This window comes from Microtus pennsylvanicus, chromosome 20 (genome assembly GCF_037038515.1).
Source record: "Microtus pennsylvanicus isolate mMicPen1 chromosome 20, mMicPen1.hap1, whole genome shotgun sequence".
In the NCBI taxonomy this organism is placed as follows: Eukaryota; Metazoa; Chordata; class Mammalia; order Rodentia; family Cricetidae; genus Microtus; species Microtus pennsylvanicus.
In genome coordinates this window covers 293,326-315,936 of record NC_134598.1, presented here as the reverse complement: position 1 = coordinate 315,936, position 22,611 = coordinate 293,326, and the positions used below count along the sequence as shown (strand labels likewise).

The window sequence follows — 22,611 nt, the reverse complement described above, 5'->3', positions numbered from 1 at the left end:
GAAAACTAGCTACTTTTAGCCTGTGATGAGCCAGCAAGCAATGCTCTTAGGTGGTTGCAGCTTCAAGTTGCTGTCCAGAGCATGCTCATGAGGACTGTGACCTGTAAGCTGGGATGAACCTTTGGCCATGGTATCTGTCACGTCACCAGAATGGCCAGAACAGAGCATGGTAAAGGTAAGCCGAGAACAGCAAAGATGATTCTAACAAGAGAAATAGAAACATGGTCTGCCATCAGAACACGGAAACAACGGAAACCCCAGATAAGAAGCATGAACTTGTCTTAGTAAACAGCATTTCCAGTAAGAACACTGTACGAAAAAATACTTGATAGATCAGCCAAGCTATACCAAGGAAAGGAACACTGAGATAGCAGAAGCCATCCAAAAGAACAGGGAGGAATCATAAGGAGAAAGGACACAGAGATTGTTTCCAGTCAGAAGAAAATGCTAGCACCGAGACACTGCTCTCTGCCACTGAGAAGCCGAGTCAGCCTGCCAACGTATAAGAACCAACGCACCCAAGCACGGGGCCCCAGGACTTCCTGCTACCAACCAAGTCAGATCCAGTCATTTTCACGGGCACTTTCCTTTTCTCCTCCCAAAAAGAAAATTAAAAAAAAAATCCCTTTATGCTGATAACTGACAAGGGATGATGTCAGAATCAAAAAGGATAGCAAATGCTTTTGACATAAATTCTCTTTAGTTTAGTTTATGTTATGTTTTTTGATGTTAGAAATTGTACCCAGGGTCTTGTACATGTTAGGCAAGTGTTCCACCTGTATCTCCAGCTCTCGATTTAAGAATTCTACTAACGGGGGCTGGAGAGATGGCTCAGAGGTTAAGAGCACTGACTGCTCTTCCAGAGGTCCTGAGTTCAATTCCCAGCAACCACATGGTGGCTCACAACCATCTGTAATGAAATCTGGTGCCCTCTTCTGGCCTGCAGGCATACATGCAGAGAGAACACATTGTATACAAAATAAATAAATCTTTAAAAAAAAAAAAAAAGAATTCTACTAACTTGAGCCAGGGAGCCACTCACTTGTAACTTGTTAGCCAGAAATGTAGTATACAGGGCTTTGCTACAAAGGAGAAACAGTTCTGGCTCCAGCAGACTGTGACTGAGCCCCTAGGGCAGGGAAAAGTCATCTGTGCTGGTACAGTCTTAAGTATGAGGAAGGAATCTCCAAGTGTTCTATTAGGCAGGGTCTCACTAGGTAGCAGAGGCTGACCATTAATTGTTATCTTCCTACCTCCATTTTCCAAGTGCAGGGATCAATGGTATCAGTACCAACTGAGGTGTTTAAGTTTATTTACTTATAATATTTAAAACTTTTGAATGTAAAAAACAGCCTTGCTGGTTAAATCCAAGGGGTATCTTTTGTTTGCTATACATTCAAATGTTTCAAAATGAAATTAAATTTTTTTTTTTTTGGTTTTTCGGGACAGGGTTTCTCTGTGGTTTTGGAGCCTGTCCTGGAACTAGCTCTTGTAGACCAGGCTGGTCTCGAACTCACAGAGATCCGCCTGCCTCTGCCTCCTGAGTGCTAGGATTAAAGGCGTGCGCCACTACCGCCCGGCGAAATTAAATAATTTATACATCTGCTTTTGTATTTCTAGGTCCTTTCAACTTAATATGAAAGTGTCTCTCAAAACTTCTTGTTCTTCCCATCCTCTAGTACCCGTTTAATGACATCATAAAAGTATAAAACAAGAAAACCCAAACTCTGGCATTTGCATTCCAATATGTTCAGGATGTTTAGACAATTGGTGCAAATATCTCATTTCAAATATCTTTTTTTCCAACAGTTTAGCTCAAAGGAGAGTCACAAAAACTTCTGCAATTCCATCTTCTTAGGGCAAAGCGATGCCAAGGTGAGTGGGTTTGTCAGACTATATACCCTCTAACGTCACCTCACTGAGTAAAGACAGGGACATTCCCCAAATACCCACCTTTAGGTAATTTTTAAAAACTTTAGCATCAGGCTGCTGAAGAGCTTGACAGAACTCCTAGGGGAGGCGGGGAAAGAAAGGGAAGAGAAATAGGAAAATCTCTTTAATTCAAGCTATGATATAATTCAATATGATATATGATATAGTTCAATAAATTTTCTAGAGATCTATCTAATGCTGTATAAACACAACATTATTCCTTAATTAACAATACTGCACAGTAGGTATAACTCAAATTATTAATTAATTCATAATAAGCCTCTTGTTTTAAACTGTGGGAATAAACACAGCTCACCATGCACAGTACGGCGCAGACCTGCATGTGGCAGATCTCACAGCTCTTCTCACCCTGTGCCCACTCAACACTGTCTTTCTGGCCCCACAGCTGCCATTAAGCTTTCTGATTTGGTGAGTCTTACTACTTTAGGGGTTCGGCTGTTTCGTTTGCTGGCGACCAACCTACCAAGTCTGAGATAATACACTGGTTTTGATTTCTTTTGCCCTGATGACTCAGAGAAAATGAAAGAACAACTTGTCTGGGTGTAATATTTGAAAATCCCTTATATAACCTTAGGTAGTGAGAATTGGTTTGACTTGATTTTCATGAGCTGTAATACATCAAAATCAAAAGACAAAAAACAAATCTAAATGATGTAAAATGAATTTTCTAGAGGCCTATCTAATGCTGTATAAACAACACTATTCTTTAATTAACAATACCACACAGTAGGTACACTCTATGCACTGTCTTAAAGCAATAAAATAAAACTTGAAAAAGCTTCATTGGTTGCATGTACCACAGCACAAGAAGTGTGAGAAGCTGCTGAACAACGTATGTGCTGTTACACTTTGTCAAATGTCAAAGTACACAGTAACGTTCTAGCCGCCCACCTCAAAACACAACCTCAGACTTAAACATCAAAAACTTGACACAAAGCCGGGCAGTGGTGGAGCACCCTTAACCCCAGCACTCGGGAGGCAGAGGCAGGTGGATTTCTGTGAGTTCAAGGCCAGCCTGGTCTATAAGAGCTAGTTCCAGGACAGGTTCCAAAGGCACAGAGAAACCCTGTCTTGAAATACCAAAAAATAAATAAATAAATAAATAAATAAAGAAAGAAAGAAAGAAAGAAAGAAAGAAAGAAAGAAAGAAAGAAAACAAAACCAACAACAACAACAGCAGCAACAAAAATCCCAAAAAACAAAACCTTGAGACAAACCTGGGCAAAAGTTCTTTTGTTTTTTTCCCCTTCCTTGTTACCTCTTTCTTTTTTCTTTGCCATTTTCATTTGCCTTAGAACCCAAGGTCTTGAACATGATAGGCAAGCAAACGTACTACCACTGAAGTACATGCTTGCCAGAACAAAGTCTTCATGTGCTGTGATCACTACTGACAATCTATAGCACGTCTTCTTCATATGCTCTGATCACTGTTGACAAGCGATAGCACGTCTTCTTCATATGCTCTGATCACTGTTGACAAGCGATAGCACGTCTTCTTCATATGCTGTGATCACTGCTAACAATCTATAGCATGTCTTCTTCATATGCTGTGATCACTGCTGACAATCTATAGCACGTCTTCTTCATATGCTGTGATCACTGCTGACAAGCGATAGCATGTCTTCTTCATATGCTGTGATCACTGCTGACAATCTATAGCACGTCTTCTTCATGTGCTGTGATCACTGCTGACAAGCGATAGCACGTCTTCTTCATGTGCTGTGATCACTGCTGACAATCTATAGCACGTCTTCTTCATATGCTGTGATCACTGCTGACAATCTATAGCACGTCTTCTTCATGTGCTGTGATCACTGCTGACAAGCGATAGCATGTCTTCTTCATGTGCTGTGATCACTGCTGACAATCTATAGCACGTCTTCTTCATATGCTGTGATCACTGCTGACAATCTATAGCATGTCTTCATATGCTGTGATCACTGCTGACAATCTATAGCACGTCTTCTTCATGTGCTGTGATCACTGCTGACAATCTATAGCACGTCTTCTTCATGTGCTGTGATCACTGCTGACAATCTATAGCACGTCTTCTTCATATGCTGTGACACTGCTGACAATCTATAGCACGTCTTCATGTGCTGTGATCACTGCTGACAATCTATAGCACGTCTTCTTCATGTGCTGTGATCACTGCTGACAAGCGATAGCACGTCTTCTTCATATGCTGTGATCACTGCTGACAATCTATAGCACGTCTTCTTCATGTGCTGTGATCACTGCTGACAAGCGATAGCACGTCTTCTTCATATGCTGTGATCACTGCTGACAATCTATAGCACGTCTTCTTCATGTGCTGTGATCACTGCTGACAAGCGATAGCACGTCTTCTTCATATGCTGTGATCACTGCTGACAATCTATAGCATGTCTTCTTCATATGCTGTGATCACTGCTGACAATCTATAGCACGTCTTCTTCATATGCTGTGATCACTGTTGACAATCTATAGCACGTCTTCTTCATATGCTGTGATCACTGCTGACAATCTATAGCACGTCTTCTTCATATGCTGTGATCACTGCTGACAATCTATAGCATGTCTTCATATGCTGTGATCACTGTTGACAATCTATAGCACGTCTTCTTCATATGCTGTGATCACTGCTGACAATCTATAGCACGTCTTCTTCATATGCTGTGATCACTGCTGACAAGCGATAGCACGTCTTCTTCATGTGCTGTGATCACTGCTGACAAGCGATAGCACGTCTTCTTCATATGCTGTGATCACTGCTGACAATCTATAGCATGTCTTCTTCATATGCTGTGATCACTGCTGACAATCTATAGCATGTCTTCTTCATATGCTGTGATCACTGCTGACAATCTATAGCACGTCTTCTTCATATGCTGTGATCACTGCTGACAATCTATAGCACGTCTTCTTCATATGCTGTGATCACTGCTGACAATCTATAGCATGTCTTCTTTCTTCTTCGGTTTGCTTGTCACTCGGCAGCCCCAGCTGGGCCGGAACTCACTTATAATCACGCAGGTTCCAATTCAGACTCCTGCCCTAGTCTCTTAAGTGGCAGAACTGCATGCAGGGGCTACCTTGCCTGCCTGAACATTCCTCCCACCCTCAAAAGCACACAATACTTCAGAATTGGAAAAGAAAGGAAGTGTAATGAGCTTTGGTTTTTAAAAGGCTCTATTTGTTCTTATGTATATGGGCTTCCATGAGTTTATGTGCACCCCAAGTCCTTAGAGGCTAGAAGGGGGGCACTGGAGCCCCTGGAACTGGACTTACAGGTGGTTGTGAGCTACACCGAGCCCCATGAACTCGGATTTTAACAAAACTTGGTATCTTCCTAGGTAACAACATAAGCAGCACTACTCAAATACTCATAATTTCAAAATAGAGACACACACACAAATATTTCCCTTTCCCCCCATTTTTCGAGACAGGGTTTCTCTGTGTAAAAGTATTAGCTGTCCTGGAACTTGCTTTGTAGACTGGGCTGGCCTTGAACTCACAGAGATCCACTTGCCTCTGTCTCCCAAGTGCTGGGATTAAGGGTGTGCACTACGACTGCCCGGCCCACAACTAATTATTTCTAAGTATTTCCAACCAATATGCCATGAAAATATATGTGACATCAGGTTGGGGGATTCCTCATCTGGGAAGCTCCAGAGACTGAACCTCAGAACCCAATGGTGGCATGTCCCTGTCACCCCAGCACGGCGGGAGTGGCAGCAGCGGGACACCTGGGCTTGTGGACAGCTCAGCTGTTGAGCCAGAGGCCCGAAACAGATGCCTCAGGGGAGGTGGACGGTATTTCTGACATATAAATGTGCTTTCTATTAGGTGTGGTTACAGACAATGTTACTATTATTGTGGCCTGTCACTGAATGGTAGGAATTTAAATTGTATTGGAGATCAGTGAGAATGAACACGTAAAATTGTTCTCATTCAGTTTCATGGATTACTTTAGATTCTAGGCTACTGACAGCAAAATAAGTTAAATGCACCCTAACTTCCCGAATAACTATCTGACTTTTTTGAATTAAAATTTAGATTTGAAGTATACACTCACATTTATTTAATAAAATTCCCAGTGAAATCTGTTACGAAAGCTCTTACCTGAATTATTTCTGGAGCGACCTGTAAGGAGGGCAGGTACTCTTGCTGAAGGTACTGCACACATTCAGGGCCCTGCAGATGAAAAGACAACTGGGCACTAATAACACGAAGAGATTAGATCAGCACTCCCACACAAAGGCGGTACAGTATTAGGGAAAGAACATAGGCTCTAGATCAGACTTTCTTCATTTGAAACCTGGCTCTATGCCAACTTAAACTAACTGCTCTAAGTCCCCAGTTCTCCATCTGAAAAATTAAGTTACTGGATAGATTTGATGACCCATAAAAATATCTGTGCACATTATATACAAACAATATATTATGTAATACATAATATACAACAAAGATTGTGTCTACAGCCACATCTTCTGAGCACTGAAGAACCACAGCAAAGGGCAATACTATCAATCTGCCAGTGAACAGAACACAGATCATGAGGGCATGGAGGGAAGGCTGAGGTGGTGCCAGAAAAAACTGATGTTCTAAAAGCAGTGCAGTTCACTTTCCTTCCCCAACACAGCAGGGAAGAGGAAGCCACTGCTGTCAGGTGACCATTTCCTAGCACACTCACATGTGAATCTTCTGAAGCCAGCCTTGGTAAACTCAGTGGAGCAAGAGGACCCCGCCAATCTCTGGGTCCTACCCACTTCCAACTACAACCAAGGAATCCAGGAGACACTTTGAAAATCGCTTCCTCCTTGATGTGGGATGGTCTTCTGTTTTGAGTTGATTTCATTGGTTAATAAAGAAACTGCCTTGGCCCTTGATAGGACAGGAAATTAGGTAGGCGGAGTAAACAGAACAGAATGCTGGGAGAAAGCTAGGCCATCGCCATGCCTCTCCTCTCTGAGCCAGATGCGATGAAGCTCCAGCCTAAGATGGACGTACACTAGAATCTTCCTGGTAAGCCACCATCTCGTGGTGCTACACAGATTATTAGATTTGGGTTAAAGCAAGATATGAGAGTTAGCCAGTAAGAGACTAGAGCTAATGGGCCAGGCAGTGTTTAAATGAATACAATTTGTGTGTTGTTATTTCGGGTGTAAAGCTAGCCATGCAGGAGCTGGGCAGGACAAAAAGCAGGCTGGCCTGCAGCCCCTCTCTACACTCCCTAGCGATGAATTTTTGAGATTAAGCCATAAAAAAATATTGAACAAATCCAACACTTAGGAAAAGAAGTGCAATTAATTTCCTGGCTTTTGATAACTTGTGCGTGACCACTTGGAGGCCAGAGACTGGTGCTGGCTGTCTTCATACATTGCTCTCTGCCTTATTTCTCAGACAGGGTTGCTCATTGAATCTGGAGTTGGCCAATTTGGGAGTAAACTCCAGAGGTGATCCACCTGTCTACATCCCCCACCCCCGCCCCTGTCCCGAGATTACAGATGTGCATAGCCATGCCTGGTTATTTTGTGGGTGCCGAAGACCACAGGTCCTTGAGCTTGCACAGTAAGCGTCCGATGGCTGAGCCATCTTCCCTGGCCTGCATTTGATAACTTTTAAGGGCTTTAGTAAATTGATGGTTCCAACCTGGAAGTAAATCACTAAACAAAAGCAATGGTTCACAGCTAGCCCTGGGGAGGCTCGAGGCCGCTTCCCTCCACTGTCCTCTCCTCTGCTTACCATCACCAGTCCTTCTCCTTGCCTGTCTGCTCTGACTCCTGGCCCTCGACCTAAATGGGCCAGGTTTCAACTTCCCGACCCCTCAGAGAGAATCTGTCAGCTGTGGGGAATGAACACTACATTGGTTCTGAAGGGTTTCTCAGTTGGCGTCTCACACCTTTCCATTAGTCCATGAGTCTACCCATTCTGCTTATTTCCAACACACTGACTGCCATTCCCATACGCCTGTATTGTTGTGCGGCAGAGAGAGAGAGAGAGAGAGAGAGAGAGAGAGAGAGAGAGAGAGAGAGAAATAAACTTCTTTTTAAAACACAAAACAAGGGTATCTGGAAAAGTAGATTGTATTCTAATATTCAAAACCAGAAACAAGTGTCCGGGCATTGGTCTGGGACATTAAAGGGAATAGGCAGGAACCTGGAACCTCTGCAGGTCTGAATGTGAGTCTGGGACCTCTGAGGGAGTAAGCAGGTCCCCTCTGTGGGTCTGGGCGCAGTGAGCCTGGGACCTCTGAGGCAGTAGACCAGAGCCAGAAACCTTTCCAGGCCCAACTCCAAACCAGGGACTTCTGCAGGAGGGAATCCAGACCAGGATTTAGAGACACAGATCAAAGCTAGTAACCTAGGCCACATCTGCCCCAAGACAAGGAACTCCATCTTGGGCAACAAATTCCACAGGAGAGGCTCAGAACCAGCAACCTAGGACAGAGAGGGCCTGAGGAAACAAGCTCCACCAGGAGCAGAAGCCAAGAGCAAATGCAGCCCTGGAAGCCAATCCAGTCCCAGGACACTGGCGGATCAGGACTGAGCCAGTGATCTCCACCAGAACAGGTTCAACTCCAAGCCAGGGACTTTTCTGCAGGACGGGATCCAGACCAGGATTTACAGAATCAGGGCAAAGCCAGAAACCTAGGCCAAAGTAGTATTGAGACAGCAAACTGCAAGAAGCAGAGCAAGGCACAGGAGCGCTGAGCTATCTCCAGGAACAGGAGTAACCAACGGGGTAACTAGAACGGTGACACCGTACCACGAGGAACAACCACCTGAGCTTTGGATTCACTGGCACCTAGAAGATTATTTAACAGAATCTCAGACAGCCCCAACCACACCTATTAGAGGAAAAGATGAGTAGAGAAGGTAAGATCACACACTATACCAAAGAGCAACACAACACCAGTAAAACCTAAAGACCCTACAACAGCAAGACCTGAACAACCAAATATGGATGAACCAGAAGAAAATGACCTAAAAAATAACTTCAGAAGAATGTTTGAAATTCTTAAAGATGAAAAGAGAAATTCCCTTAAAGAATTTGAGGGAAAGACAAAGAATTGGAAGGTATCAGCAAATCACTTAAAGAAAACCAAGAAAAAGAAATCAAACATATAAAAGAAACTATTCAGGACTTCAAAACTGAAATAGAAACAATAAAGAGAACACAAGCTGAAGGAATTATAGAAACAGAAATCATGAGAAAAAGATCAGGAACCACAAACACAAGCATGAACAGCAGAATATAAGAAATGGAAGAGAGAATCTCAAGCGCTGAAGATACAACAGAGGACATAGACTCATCAGTTAAAGAAAACATTAAATCTAACAAAAGCTTAACCCAAAATATCCAGGAAATATGGGACACCATGAAAAGACCAAATCTAAGAATAATAGGTACAGAAGAAGAAATTCAACTCAAAGGCACAGAAACTTTATTTAACAAAATCATAGAAGAAAACTTTCCCTACCTAAAGAAAGATATGCCATGAAGATACAAGAAGCGTGCAGAACACCAAATAGACTGAATCCAAAAAAGAAGTCCTCTTGCCACAAAACCAGGAAGCAGAACCAAGCAAAAGTGTTTGAATTAGAACTTTTACTTATATGGATTGAAAGCACTGCTTCAGATCACCATTTTACACTGCTTCTCATCCCTCGTCCCAACTCTCAAGCGTCTCCCGTCATGACTCTCTGCCCTTACCTTTCACAACAGCCTAACTGTGGTGAAACCCACAGGTAGCACTCTCATTTTTAAGTTATTTTTGATTATGTGTGTGTGTTTTCAGTGACTGAATGAGTGTGTGTGTCTAGAGACACTGGATCCCTTGAGCTAGAGGTACGGCCCACTCCAGGGTCTTCCCACATGAGTGAAGGGATACAGTCCTCTGCAGGACAGCACGTACTCTGCCTGTTGAATCTGCCTCTTTTTCTGGGTATTTCTTTGCTGCTGCTTTAGGTAAAGTTCTTTTGGTCCTGATCTTATAAATTCTGACAGACTAACGGTGAGGATGCCAAAGTCAGCATTTAGTTCTAAGCATATATGGCTCGTACTCCCAACAGTTTCCTGACCGTCTCTCCTACCCAGCTACCCACACCACAACCATCCGGCCATTCAATTCAACAACACAGCTTCTAACATTTATCCCCATTGCATTTTTAAGCTATTGCTTCTGCCTATATGCATAATTGGGAAGGGCTAAGTCCAGTCTTCCACCAGATCCACCATGGACACCTGTTGTCCTCACACACCATGCTCTGTCCAGAAAGTCAGTCCAACCAACGCACATCTGTCCAAGACCTAGCAGACACACTACACCTCTTTCTATGGCTTGCTTACTGTTCAGCTAGGCAGTCTGAATCCTCTACTATTTTATATACCCATTAAAATGCCTATTTAAACTACTGAATGTTATTTATACATTGTTTTCCCTTGTTTCTTAGCTCCATAAATAGCGGAAATTGTAGGGTGTCTGTGTGTTTCCAAACTCTTTGGGGGCCCGCATCCAGCTTCCAAATAAACACACAGAAGCCTAGTCTTACTTATAAATGTCTGGCCTTAGCTTGCTTATTTCTATCCAGCTTATTTCTATCCCATCTATCTTTTGTGTCTGTGCTTTTACCTTTCTTCATTCTCTATACTTTTCTTTCCTTTTTCCTCTGTGACTGGCTGTGTGGCTGGCCCCTGGCATCTTCCTCTCCCTAAAAACGGGCCATCCTTCTGCTTAGCCCCCACTAAAGAACCCTTGTTACCTCTTCTGTCAGTTAGTTGTTGCTCAACCTCCTGAACCCAGGTTAATTTTATTTAATCAAACAAATGTACCACATCTTTTCATCGCTGACAAAAGCCAGAAACAACTTAACACACCTTTACACAGTTCAATAATATTCCGCAGCAGGGGATTCATCCTACACCCTTTTCTGTGCAAACAGCAGTCCTGACCCTACCTAGGGAAGCACAGGTGCCATGCATGGTGGCGCACGCTGTGGGACTGAGAACCGCCAGCCTTCCACCAGAAGAAAAAGACTCAAGCTCAGAGAAGCGAAAGCGCTGCTGTCTCGTTCTTTTGCGGAAACAGGGAATGAGCTACTCTGCAGTTAACTGCAGCTCAGGAAATGCAGGTCTGTGCTGGGTCAGAAGAAGAAAATAGGAATTTTTGAAAAAGAAAAAAAGGTACTTATTTTTAAATGTTGGGAACTAATTCAAGTTATCTGAAAATACCTAAAGTTAGTTATAAGCTATACATAAAATGAGACTGCCCAGAAAGAACTTGGTATTTACAAGTAACAGAAGTCTCTAATCCTATCTGTAAACCCAACATGTGAGAGGCTGAGGCAAAAGAATTGCTTGGACCACAGTATGAAATCCTGTCTCAACAAACCAATAAAACAGTAAATTAGCAAATAAAAAATAAATCAATTAGCCAGATGTGGTGGTGCAGGCCTTTAATCCTAGCACACGGGAGGCCAGGCAGGAGGATCTCTGTGAGTTCAAGGCCAACCTGGTGTACAAGTCGGATTCCAGAACAGCCAGGATTGTTACACAGAGAAACCTCATCTTGAACCAAATATATACATATGTTCATATGTACATATAGACACATACACACATATGTACATTAAAGGCTAGAGTAATAAACTTAGTTGGCTAAGCACCCCAACACCTACCTTAATTACAAAAGCCCACACGCTGAGGGATGCTTCTAACTCCTGTGATAAGGAGGCAGAAACCACGGTTCCCTGGAATGCCCTGCCAGCTTAGTCCAGCAAGGAGCCCCAGATCCAGTACACCTGAGGCTGACCTCTGGCTGGCACAAGCAATGTGCCCTTTCCCCCACAGGCACATCTGGCCTGCACATATACACACAGACCCAGAACAAACAGGGCACAGACATCTGGCTGTACAAATTGAATACTGAAATTATCTTGTGACCCACAGTGTGAAGGCAGCAACAGTCACTGCTACTTTCACTCAGTCCCTTCCACAGCCACAACAATCAGTCCTGAAGTCACCTTTCAGAAAACACAGCTTTCAAGCATAAGTCAGAGCCAACAGAAAGCAGAGCAAATACGGGATAAACTGAGGGAAGGAGCAAGGACTGTAAGCCTTACCCGTTTGAGATGAATTGTTTTCAGAGTCACAGCACACTCAGAAAGCGCCTGCAAAAAACAAGCTTCAGATTTTAATATGGGCAGTTCTTCATTACAAACCCTCCCACCTCCAAGCTACAGCAAGGAAAATCTGCACAGAAGAAAGCAAAACACAAATCACTGGAGACTGCAGGGAGGACTCGGGGTAGAACCATTGGCTGCTCTTCCTGAGAACCAGCAGGGTTTGATTCTCAGCATCCACACAGTGGCTCACAGCCAACTGTGACTCTAGTCCCAGGGGATCTGACTCCCTCTCTGGCCTCTGGAGGCACTAGGCATGCACATGGCATGTAGACATACATGGAAGCAAACATCCATAGACATAAAAAGAAAAAGAAAAAAAAATACAAAGTGCAGCCCTAATGTAGTATGGCTTTTAATAAACCAATGAGAGGTGAGGAAACAACTCTCACACGAAGTGCTCTGATGATGGTATCTGGGACCCATCACACAAAAAGAAAATTGTTTATTAATACTCTTAATCACAGGGGAAGCCCCAGAGTAGAGCATGATGATACATGCATATAATCCCAACGCTCTGGAGGCAGAGGCATGAGGATTGGCTACATGTTTAAGGGAAGTCTGGTATACATAGTGAGATCCTGGCCAGCTATGGCTACACAGTAAAACCCAAGTGAGGAGGAAGGAAAAGACAGAGAAACTGAAGAGGGAAGAGGAGAGAAAGGAGAGAGTGAAAAAGACAAAAAAAAGGGGGAAACGACAAAGAGGCGGGATGACCGACCAAATGTGTGACATCCTTGTTCTGTCTCCAGAACAAATAACTCAATGAATCCTAATTTGAAGTCATTATGTATATATAAAAACAATCCATAAAGACACGCGTGGTGGTGGCACACGCCTTTAATCCCAGCACTCAGGAGGCTGAGACAGGCGGATCTCTGTGTGTTCTAGGCCAGCCCGGTCTACAAGAGCTAGTTCCAGGACAGGCTCCAAAGCTACAGAGAAACCCTGTCTTGAAAAACCCAAAAAAAAAAAAAAAAAAAAAAAATCCATGAAGCAAAATCAGCCTGTCATTAGAGAAGCTTCTACAAGATCTGTGCACGGTAAACAGACTTAGGTGCTTACCAACACAGTCTGCGCATCAGCCAGGTCAAAGGTCTGCTTTAGAGGGGCCAGGAAACATGCAGGGACAATGTGCTTATAAACAAAGTCAGCAAATCCCACTGGTCCATCTTTGCCTCCTGCCAAGAGAATCCAAATTTTTACCTTGTTTAAAAAGAAAGTCACTCAGTCCACATAAAGGAAAAGAGGCCTTGGGTTTGAGTCCTAGGCTGGGGGTGGAGGGAGGTCAGGATAAAATCTCCAAAAATGAAAACAAAACTTCATCTCACCCCAGAGCTCCACCAGCTTTGAGAGAATGATAAAACATGTCTTCTGTGCAATCGGATCTGGATACTCAACAGCTCCTTGAATAACAGTAACCAGCACACGTTCTACATTCTCTGCACCTGGAAGAAAAGAAAAAACAACCTGAAGCACGCATTTCAAAATACACACTAATCAAAGCACATTACAGCAGTGATAAAATGTCTTCACCTCTTTTATTAACCAACCACCTAAATGCTAAGCACCGAGGACTCCTTTAATATCCTGCTCTGCTGAATTTTATTTATTCATCCATTTGTTTATCTTGAACCTTGCTGAATAGACCAGGCTGGCCTCAAACTCACAGATGTCTGCCTGCCTGTGCCACACCAATACTGGAATTAAAGGCTCTATGTGGTGGTTTGAATGAGAATGGACCCCTAGACTCATATATTTGAAAGCCTGGTCCCCAGCTGGTGGACTGTTTAGGAAGGATTAGGAAGCGTGGCCTTGTTGGTAGAAGGGTGTTACTGGTTGGGTTTGAGGTTTCCAAAGCTCCCCGTATTCTCAGTCAGCTCTCTCTGCCTTGTGCCTGTTCTCTCAGCTGCTCTCCAGCACCGTGCCTGCTGTCGTGCCCCCACCATGACTGCCATGGACTTACCCTTCAAAACTGGAAGCAACAATAAGGTCTTTATTTTAAGTTGTCTTTGCCACGGTGTCTCATCACAGTGTAACCGATTAGTAATTAGTGTCTTCGCTAATAGAGTAGCGAAGACACTCACTATGCCCAGGTTACCCCTCTTCCCTTGTAAAGAAAAGGGCTGGCTCTAGTTACTGAGGCTGGCCCCTATACTGTGCACTTCACTGTCCTGCCTCAGTCCCCCAGATAAGTGCAATAACAACCACTATGGTTGGCTAGTTCTACTTTCAGTTATAAGATGGCCAACTAGCCAGGAAGACTCAAGTGTCAGGCAATTCTGGTACATGCTCACTACGCTGCTCACCAGCAATTTAAGAGAAACTGAATACAAACTACTTGTAAGGTGCTTTACATGCATGCAACTCATTTCTATTCTTAAAGTGCTGGACAACCATAGGGCCACCAGACCACACCCTCACAGTTTGGTGTTTACTTTCACTCACGCTGACCACAGGGTGTACAACTGTGACAGGGACCTCAGCAGACACGAGGCATGGCGTGCATCCCTACCTTGATTGGCAATCACTTCGCTCATTCCGCTGCCAGTGACTGTTTGCAGGAAGGCGAAGTAACTCCTCCTCAGCATCTGCTTCTCCAGCGCAGCTGACTGGTCGTTGTCTTCTGCTGGTCGTAGCAGCACTTCAAAAATGGCATGAAGTAGGGGCATGAACATCTGCTGTAAAAATGGGGACACCTGAATCTGGAAAAAAGAACATCTGTCACTGCACCCTGAAAGTGATGAAAAATAGTACCGCGAGGCTTCAGAAAGAGTGTGTTAAAAAGTCTTTCTGTGCTCTCTAGGGAGGGAATTTACAACCTAGCAAATTTAAAACAGATACACTACCCAAGGACTCAAGATTAAATTCAACATGCATGGGGCTGAAGAGATTGCCCAGGGGTTACGAGCACTGACTGCTCTTCTAGAGGACCTGGATTCCGTTCCCAGCATCCACATGGCAATGCAACCATCAGCAACTTCTGTTCCAAGGACTCTGACTCCCTCTTCTGGATTCTCCAGGCAGTGCATGCACATGGTGCACAGCACGTGTTCTGGCCACACACCATACACATAAAAGTGAATCTTAAGTTCAACTTGTTTGGCTGTGGTGATGGCACACGTCTTTAATCCCAGCACTTGGGAGGCAGAGGCAGGTGGAGTTCAAGGCCAGCTTGGTCTATAGAGCAAGTTCCAGGACAGGCTACAAAGCTAACACAGAGAAACCCTGTCTCCAAAAACCAAAAAAGTTCAACTTGTATCTTAGAATTTTGGCTGTGGGTCAGTCAGCAAGATGGTTCAGCAGGTAAAGTTACTTACTGTGCAAGCCTAGTGACCTGCGTTCAGCCCCCAGAAACCATGAAAAGATGGAAAGAAAAAACTGATCTCCATGCTTTGGCATGCATGTGCATCCATGAAAAATGAAAAAAATTGAAATAAAATAACAAGTGATCATGATCAAAGTTGGCCAAGAAAGCCGGGCGATGGTGGCGCACGCCTTTAATCCCAGCACTCGGGAGGCAGAGGCAGGCGGATCTCTGTGAGTTCGAGACCAGCCTGGTCTACAAAGCTAGTTCCAGGACAGTCTCCAAAGCCACAGAGAAACCCTGTCTCGAAAAACCAAAAAAAAAAAAAAAAAAAAAAAAAAAAAAAAAAAAAGTTGGCCAAGAAATATTTTAAGATTTAAGTTTCTAAGGGAAAAAATTCTAAAAAAAAATTCAAAGCCTTATTTTTGTAATTAAACTAACATATGTGACTTCCATTAGTTAAGTTCCTTAACCTATCTAGGCCCCAGTTTCCTCTTCTGTAAGGCAGAATTTTTACCATATAAAAATATATAAAATGAGGAATATAAAGCGACATCCAAAATCATTCAGGGCAGAGTTTGAACTCAGAAAGCCTTGTGCAAGTGCTGGCCTTTCTCCCTAACCAGTTCATGCCTATTTTAATTCCCTGGATTACTTCTAGACTCTTTCTTGTTCCGGTGCCACGTGTTCACAGCCAGAACTCAGAACCAGCTTCACCTGCTTTCCCTGGTACTTTTCTCCCACTACAGTGATTAATGTTTTTATTAAAACATCTACTTGGAGGCCGTAGAGGTGGCTTAGTGATTAAGCCATCTTGCTGCTTTTGCAAAGGACCTAGGTCCTTTTCCCAGCACCCACATGGAGGCATGCCAATTCCATATCCTGTACCTCCAGTTCCAGGTGATCCTTTAGACCAGTCATGCACACGGTGCACTTACAAGCATGCAGGCAACACACTCATACACACAAAAAAATTACTTTTTTCAACTTAGAAATCTCCCTCGCCTTACCTGTGGGGCAGACAGTAGACTATTCAGAATGTTAGACACTCCATGACCAAAGTAACCAGGTAACTCAGGGTTATTTACAAGGCAAAGGTGGGGCTGAGGAGGGCTTGGCCTGCAAAGAACTTCCTACACACAGTTGAGGACCTGAGTCTGAATCCCAGTCTTCTGTAATGAGAAGCTGGGAATGGCTGTGTGCACTGAAAATGGGGAGGCCCACTGGGGCCTACCGGACAGCCAGGCAACCCTATCAATGAGCTCCAATCCAAGCTTAGTAACAGACCGTGTATTAACAAACACTGTGAAATGTGATGGAGGCCAACCCCACCTCCACCACACTCAGATGTGCACGTCTAGTTTAGGTCTGCAGAGGATGCGTCCGTCACCAGAGTCTTAGGACTCTCAGGGTTTGCGGTACCTTGAACTTGGCCGTAATCTGGTTGATGAGTGGAATGAATTCCTGGAGGTCTTTTGCTTCACAGTCTTTGAGCATGTGTTCTGAGGCAGATGGGATGAACGGAAGAACCTCCTCCTCCAGGCAAATGATCATGCGATGAAGGAAAGTGCGAACCCCGCTCCTTAGAGTGTCCTTCTGTAAAGGGCAGCTGAGGGCCGGCAAGAACGTCTGGAGACAGTCCAGGTAAACCTCGGAGCAGCCACACTGCTTCACAGTCTGCTTGTTGCTGAAAGCCTTGCTGGTTCGACTATGTGACCAAAACCCAGACAGTCAAGTTTAGTTTTCTTCTTTAAAGTTCAGAGTATTAAAGATACAATGCGCAACAGATGGCAAATTGTCAACAAACACTAAGGCAGAAATTATTTCCTACATCAATATTAACTTCCCTCCTTAGTTAATGGCTGTGGGAAAATGATGCTTTCAGATGTCATCACAGAACAAATGTGAAATAAATTAAACAAGTAAGAAGTAGTTAACACAATCTGAGTCTATCTGCTTCTCTAAAATCTTGATATCTTCAGGAAAAAAATGTATTTACTATGACTAAGCCATTAGGTAATCTGTATGCAGTACTCACTAAATTTAGGAACCAACCTAATCCCTCCCATTCACGGTCAGATGATTCCTATCACCTGAGGCCTGGCTCCTGCACTGAAGTATATGGTGTAATATAACTTTATTAGCAATCATTTCAATACAGAAAAGAAGTAAATGGCTGCGTGGTGGTCTTTGGGACACAGTGTAACATCCAAGCAGTCTCAGGACCTTGTCTTGAGGGGACCAATACTAAACCACAACGTCGCGATATGCTATTTTACACAGACACTTAAGCTAACTCCTGAAAGACAAGACTGATTCACACTCAAGTCAGAAGCAGGAGTGTTAGTGATAGTCTTCCTGGTAAACACACCGCTAGCAAATGACCTAGCTTCTTTGCTAGCTACAGCTTAACTTACTGGAGAGACAAGGGTTTAGACAACCAGAGGAATTCAGCTTCGAAAACAGTTTAGTGTGTCCATGCTAAAAAGACCCACAGCAGAGGCTCTGCCTATGCAGACACACATTTTTTAATTTTAATTGCATTTGGGCTCACCTGGCAAATCCCACTGCATGGCTGAGACTATCTGCAAGAGATGCTTGCCTCTCTTCATCTTGCGCCATCATCAGTTTTTCCAAGAGAACCTTGAACCTCTCCATCAGCGGCGTCAAGAGGTCCTTCATCAAGGCCCGCTTGTTCTCTGCTGGGTAGTCACTGCTAACAATCAGTGCGCCCGCTGCTTCGTAAATGAAGAGTTGGTCGTCACTGCTCAGCAAGGACTGGTAACCATTCTCCTGGAAGGGAATTTTGTCTTATCTGCATGTTTACATTTTAGTGCCTCTCATTTAACTTAAGAAAGAATAAGCACAAGAGAGATAGGAAACATAATCTACCACATTGGCTCATATACCAAGCATTCATAAAGACAGATGGTGGTGGCACATGCCTTTAATCCCACTGCAGGGGAGGCAGAGGCAGGGGGACCTCAAGGTCAGCCTGCTCTACAAAGTGAGTTCTAGGACAGCCAGGGCTTGTTACACAGAAAAGCCTTGTTTCAAAAAATATGTGTGTGTACACACACACACACACACACACACACACACACACATATACACACACACACACACACAAACCAACCCACCAAAACAAAATATACATGTATATCAAAATGTACTTATAAACTATCTCAACTTAAGTCCTTTTAGTGAAGTGACACTGACTCCAGTCTGAGACAAGAACTTTAGTGTTAAGTGGCCCTCACAATGACCAGTACGATGTCATCACAGACTAATCTACAAGGTGAGTTTCTTCTCTTCCATTAAATTTCAGCTACACTTAACACTACAGAGAAATTAGAACATACTCCACACTGTAAAGTCCTTCTATTACTGATATGCTTGTCATCAAAACAACCTTGGTGAACAGATCCAAATAAACTGTGCACACGCACCCCCCCCCCACTAGTTAAACACAATTGGGGCCTGAGAGGCATATGTATTGTTGATATCTGGGGAAGACACCCAGAAGATACTTACAGGTGGAGAAAGAGTTAATAGATCTTGTATTCTATTCAAAATATCCTCAATGAAAGGGTTCATTTGTTTACTGAATGAAATCAAGAAGAAAACAAGGTAAGTAATGTGCTCACGAGCTGCTAAAATATCAATCCTCCTTTTAAAAGAGAAGGGAACAAGGCTCAGTTTTATGTTAGCCAATCTGATTACTAAAATTAGCATATAAGCAATTTAAAAAGTTCAACTGCTCTGTAGTGAAGTATTGTCACATGAAAAGAAAAGTACGTATAAAGGTACTACAGATAGCAGACTAGGTTAAAAGTGTATGTACAAGATGGACATCACGTTGCAAGCCTATACTCCCAGGACGTGGTAGGTAGACAGAGACTCTCTGGGACCAAACAGATAAACAGAAACGCTAGCCTCGGGGGATGGCACAGCAGTGACATGCATGTGCCTTGCAAACATGATGGCTTGAGGGTGATACCTTGATCCCATAGTGGGAAGGCTGTATCCCTTACACATCACACACTCAATGCATAGAACCTATAAAACAATATACCACTACATGAAGTCGCATAAAAATATGCAAACAAGGCTGACTACAGTAACTGGTCAGTCAGCAGGGAAAGAAGCCCGTGTAGGAGGAGCCCCCAAGTACACACTCCACAAGAGCGCTGAAAGCCAATACTTACTTGAGAGACTTGACAAATCTAGAAAACAGGTAGGCAGTTCTGCTCCGGACTTTAGCACTGGAATGCCACAGACCCCTGTGGTCTAAGAAAGCCATCTGAAGAAAGAGACAATGATCGTTTCTGTTCTGATTCAAGCATTTCATTGTCAATACTGCATTTCTGCTCACAACCAGTTGTAGTTCTGGGCGGGGCCAGGAATAAGGAGGAATGGCACATCACACACAGCTCCTAAGCACTGGACTTACATAAACTGTCACCCAACTTTAAACTTCTGACTCTGAGAAAAGGTAGAGAACAAGGACAGAACACTATCTGATCATCAAAAACCGAGTGAAACACACTTACTAGTACACATGGAATGTGCTGAGGTTCAACAGTGAAAAACTTCTCATATCGAACAACAGTTTCAAAGAACTCCAGAGTCACGGACGTGTGCTGATAGGAGCTGACACCTGATGTCACCAACTGGAAAGGGAAAAATGAAGAGACCCATTTTTGTTTACTGAAACATCCATAATTCCCTCCGTAAAAACACACCAAGCTCTAACAATTAAGAACCCATGAGCCCACAATACAACACACAGAGCACATCACGTCACAGTAAAGGACCCTTGGTGTACCTACCGTTCGCATCATGTCCTGCAAAGCACTAGCTTTTGAAACGTCACCTGAGAAGTGAGCACCATGTGACACTGGGAGAGCTTCCGCCAACATGTACAGCAACCTTACTGCCACTTCAACCTCCATGAAGCGTGTAGTCTGCCAATTCCTACCAAGGCACAGAAGTATGTGACATCTGACAAACTTTAGATAACTCCTGATACTCAGGACAGGAACGCACCACCAGAACCGTTTCAGTGGCACAGCCACTGGTGAGTTGTCCGCTCCTGTAACCATCCGTAATGAAACCCACTGGCTACCAACCCAGCGGGAAGTAACATTGTGTGTGTGGGGGAAAGATGGCTGAAGTACATTGACCGCGTGGATTGCAGTTTCATAAGTATACTAAACGGACGTGCTACTAAAAACCATTCTTAGAAATGTCCTGAATGAGTTAAAAAGTCAAACCCTTTTTGTCAAGCAATGTAAATTTATGCCAGAGGTAGACACAAGTAAACTACGGAGCAAAACAAACTGCAGGGACTTAAGGCGCGATGGACGCTGCGTGACTCATTTGCTGCACACCTCCTCCCCACCCCCCCACCCCCCGCACAAGAGGAGCCTTACTCTAACAGCAGAACTTACTGCAGTGTGGCACTCAATACTCTGCGAACGGAAGCCAGCACTAGCTCCGGGGACACCTGAGCCAGCCTGTCCAACAGCAACTTCAGCTGTTTTCTGTACTCTACAAACATGGCTTCATCTTCACCCTACAACACAAGTTAAAAGCTTGGTCTTAATGGTTTAAGTGCAGCATCAAGATGGCGCAGGTTAGGAGCACTGACGCCAGAGCTGACAGCTGCTCTCCTTACCTGCAGCCAGGAGAGGGAGGAGGAACCGACCAAGGCAGTCCTCGGACCTCCAATGCAACACCCTGGCCTACCCTCAAAAGAACAACCAATAAATTTACATAAACGATCAGTTAACTCCTATCTTTCATCTTTGGATAGAAAAATCACAAATGCTCAGTAGCACATCCCTTCCTGCTCACTAACCTGCAATCCTAACAAAGGCCTGGGTCACACACAGTCTAAGGAGGGGACAGGGCTGAGAACACAGCCAGCATGGGCTCTACTGTCTTCACTCACGCCCCTGCCGTGCTAACAGTGTGAGGACTGGGACCAGTGTGCTGGTTATCATCTCTATTATCCTTCCGCAGCACACAGCTCAGCAACTCACGCCCCAGTGTCCAGGACACACTGGGAAGCAATCCTCTGTGACTCTGGACACTTTTAGATGAGCAAGTTCAGCTGAGTTTCACTCTCACCCTCTCCAGACTGAGCCTCAACCCAGCACTCCTAGTAAATGCACCATGAGAGAAGATCATCAATAATATGTCAGGTGTAAGTTCAATGTTAATAAATATTATTTTTCTTTCTTTGGACTGCTATAGATATAATCTAGGGCCTGCACGCAGCAAGCAAAGGCTCTCCCACTGAGCTATATCCCAGGTTCCCTTCTGTTTCTTTTGTTTTTGTTTTTGTTTTTCAAGACAAGGTTTCTCTGTAGCTTTGGAGCCTGTCCTGGAACTAGCTCTTGTAGACCAGGCTGGCCTCGAACTCCCGGAGATCCGCCTGCCTCTCCCTTCTGTTTCTTTTGAGACAAGGTCTCACTTTGTAACCCAGTATGTAGCCCAGGCTGGCTCAACAGTTATGGCAATCTTCTTGCCTAAGGCTGCCAACTGCAAGGGTTTCAGGCATAGGCCACAAGGCCAGTTTACAAGATTCTGTATGTACGAGAGCATATGAGCAGACAAGAGGTCAACCTCAGGTACTGCCTTCAGGAGCTACCCATCTTCCTCATTAAGACACGGGACTCAACGCTTAGGCAAGGCTGGCTGCAAATGCACAAGGGAGTCCCCGAGGTCTACCTTCCCACCTTCCTAGCTCTGAATTACAAGCAGGCACTACCAAATCCAGCTGTCTACAACCATCAATCCTAATGTTAATGCTTACACAGCAAGCACTTGACCAAACCAGTTGCCTCTCCAATCTCTTACAGTGAAGGTTTCAGGTCTCCATGAGTGTTACCCCAAACTGACATTAATATACATCAGTAAAAACAAGATTGATTTAAAACACTATTTCTCATTTTAAAAGGGTCTCAAACTAAAATATAAAATACTAATTTAATGCAAACAAACAATAAAATTAAAACCAGTTCTTTGATGTAAAATTACTTACTTCATTTTCAAAGTTATATTCTTCATCATAAGTCAATTTTTTCATAACAGCCAACATGATTGCCTAAAATTAAAAAGGAAACATTTGTTAATTGTTCTTTTTAATCTAAAAGTTGAGCTACATTTCAAAGTAGG

General features: G+C 43.7%; 1 protein-coding gene and 1 long non-coding RNA gene across 4 annotated transcripts in view; one reads left to right on the top strand and one right to left on the bottom strand.

Annotated features, from left to right (window-relative positions):
• Positions 1-22,611, bottom strand: part of Xpot (exportin for tRNA) — a 43,901-nt gene that overhangs the window by 3,392 nt on the left and 17,898 nt on the right. For all 3 annotated transcript variants that reach the window (XM_075954773.1, XM_075954775.1, XM_075954774.1), the window contains 14 exons: positions 22,478-22,540; positions 20,880-21,004; positions 20,259-20,403; positions 19,980-20,099; positions 19,635-19,729; positions 18,961-19,030; positions 17,981-18,219; positions 16,849-17,134; positions 14,635-14,824; positions 13,451-13,567; positions 13,185-13,300; positions 12,060-12,107; positions 6,058-6,129; positions 1,954-2,010 (listed from right to left, as the gene is read on the bottom strand). In XM_075954773.1, coding sequence (XP_075810888.1) covers positions 1,954-2,010; positions 6,058-6,129; positions 12,060-12,107; positions 13,185-13,300; positions 13,451-13,567; positions 14,635-14,824; positions 16,849-17,134; positions 17,981-18,219; positions 18,961-19,030; positions 19,635-19,729; positions 19,980-20,099; positions 20,259-20,403; positions 20,880-21,004; positions 22,478-22,540 — 1,743 coding nt within the window. The remainder of the gene's footprint in view (positions 1-1,953; positions 2,011-6,057; positions 6,130-12,059; positions 12,108-13,184; positions 13,301-13,450; positions 13,568-14,634; positions 14,825-16,848; positions 17,135-17,980; positions 18,220-18,960; positions 19,031-19,634; positions 19,730-19,979; positions 20,100-20,258; positions 20,404-20,879; positions 21,005-22,477; positions 22,541-22,611) is intronic.
• LOC142838980 (uncharacterized) lies at positions 114-12,050 on the top strand. The gene is made up of 3 exons (XR_012908661.1): positions 114-175; positions 1,810-1,875; positions 11,936-12,050. It is a non-coding gene; the product is annotated as an uncharacterized LOC142838980 (long non-coding RNA).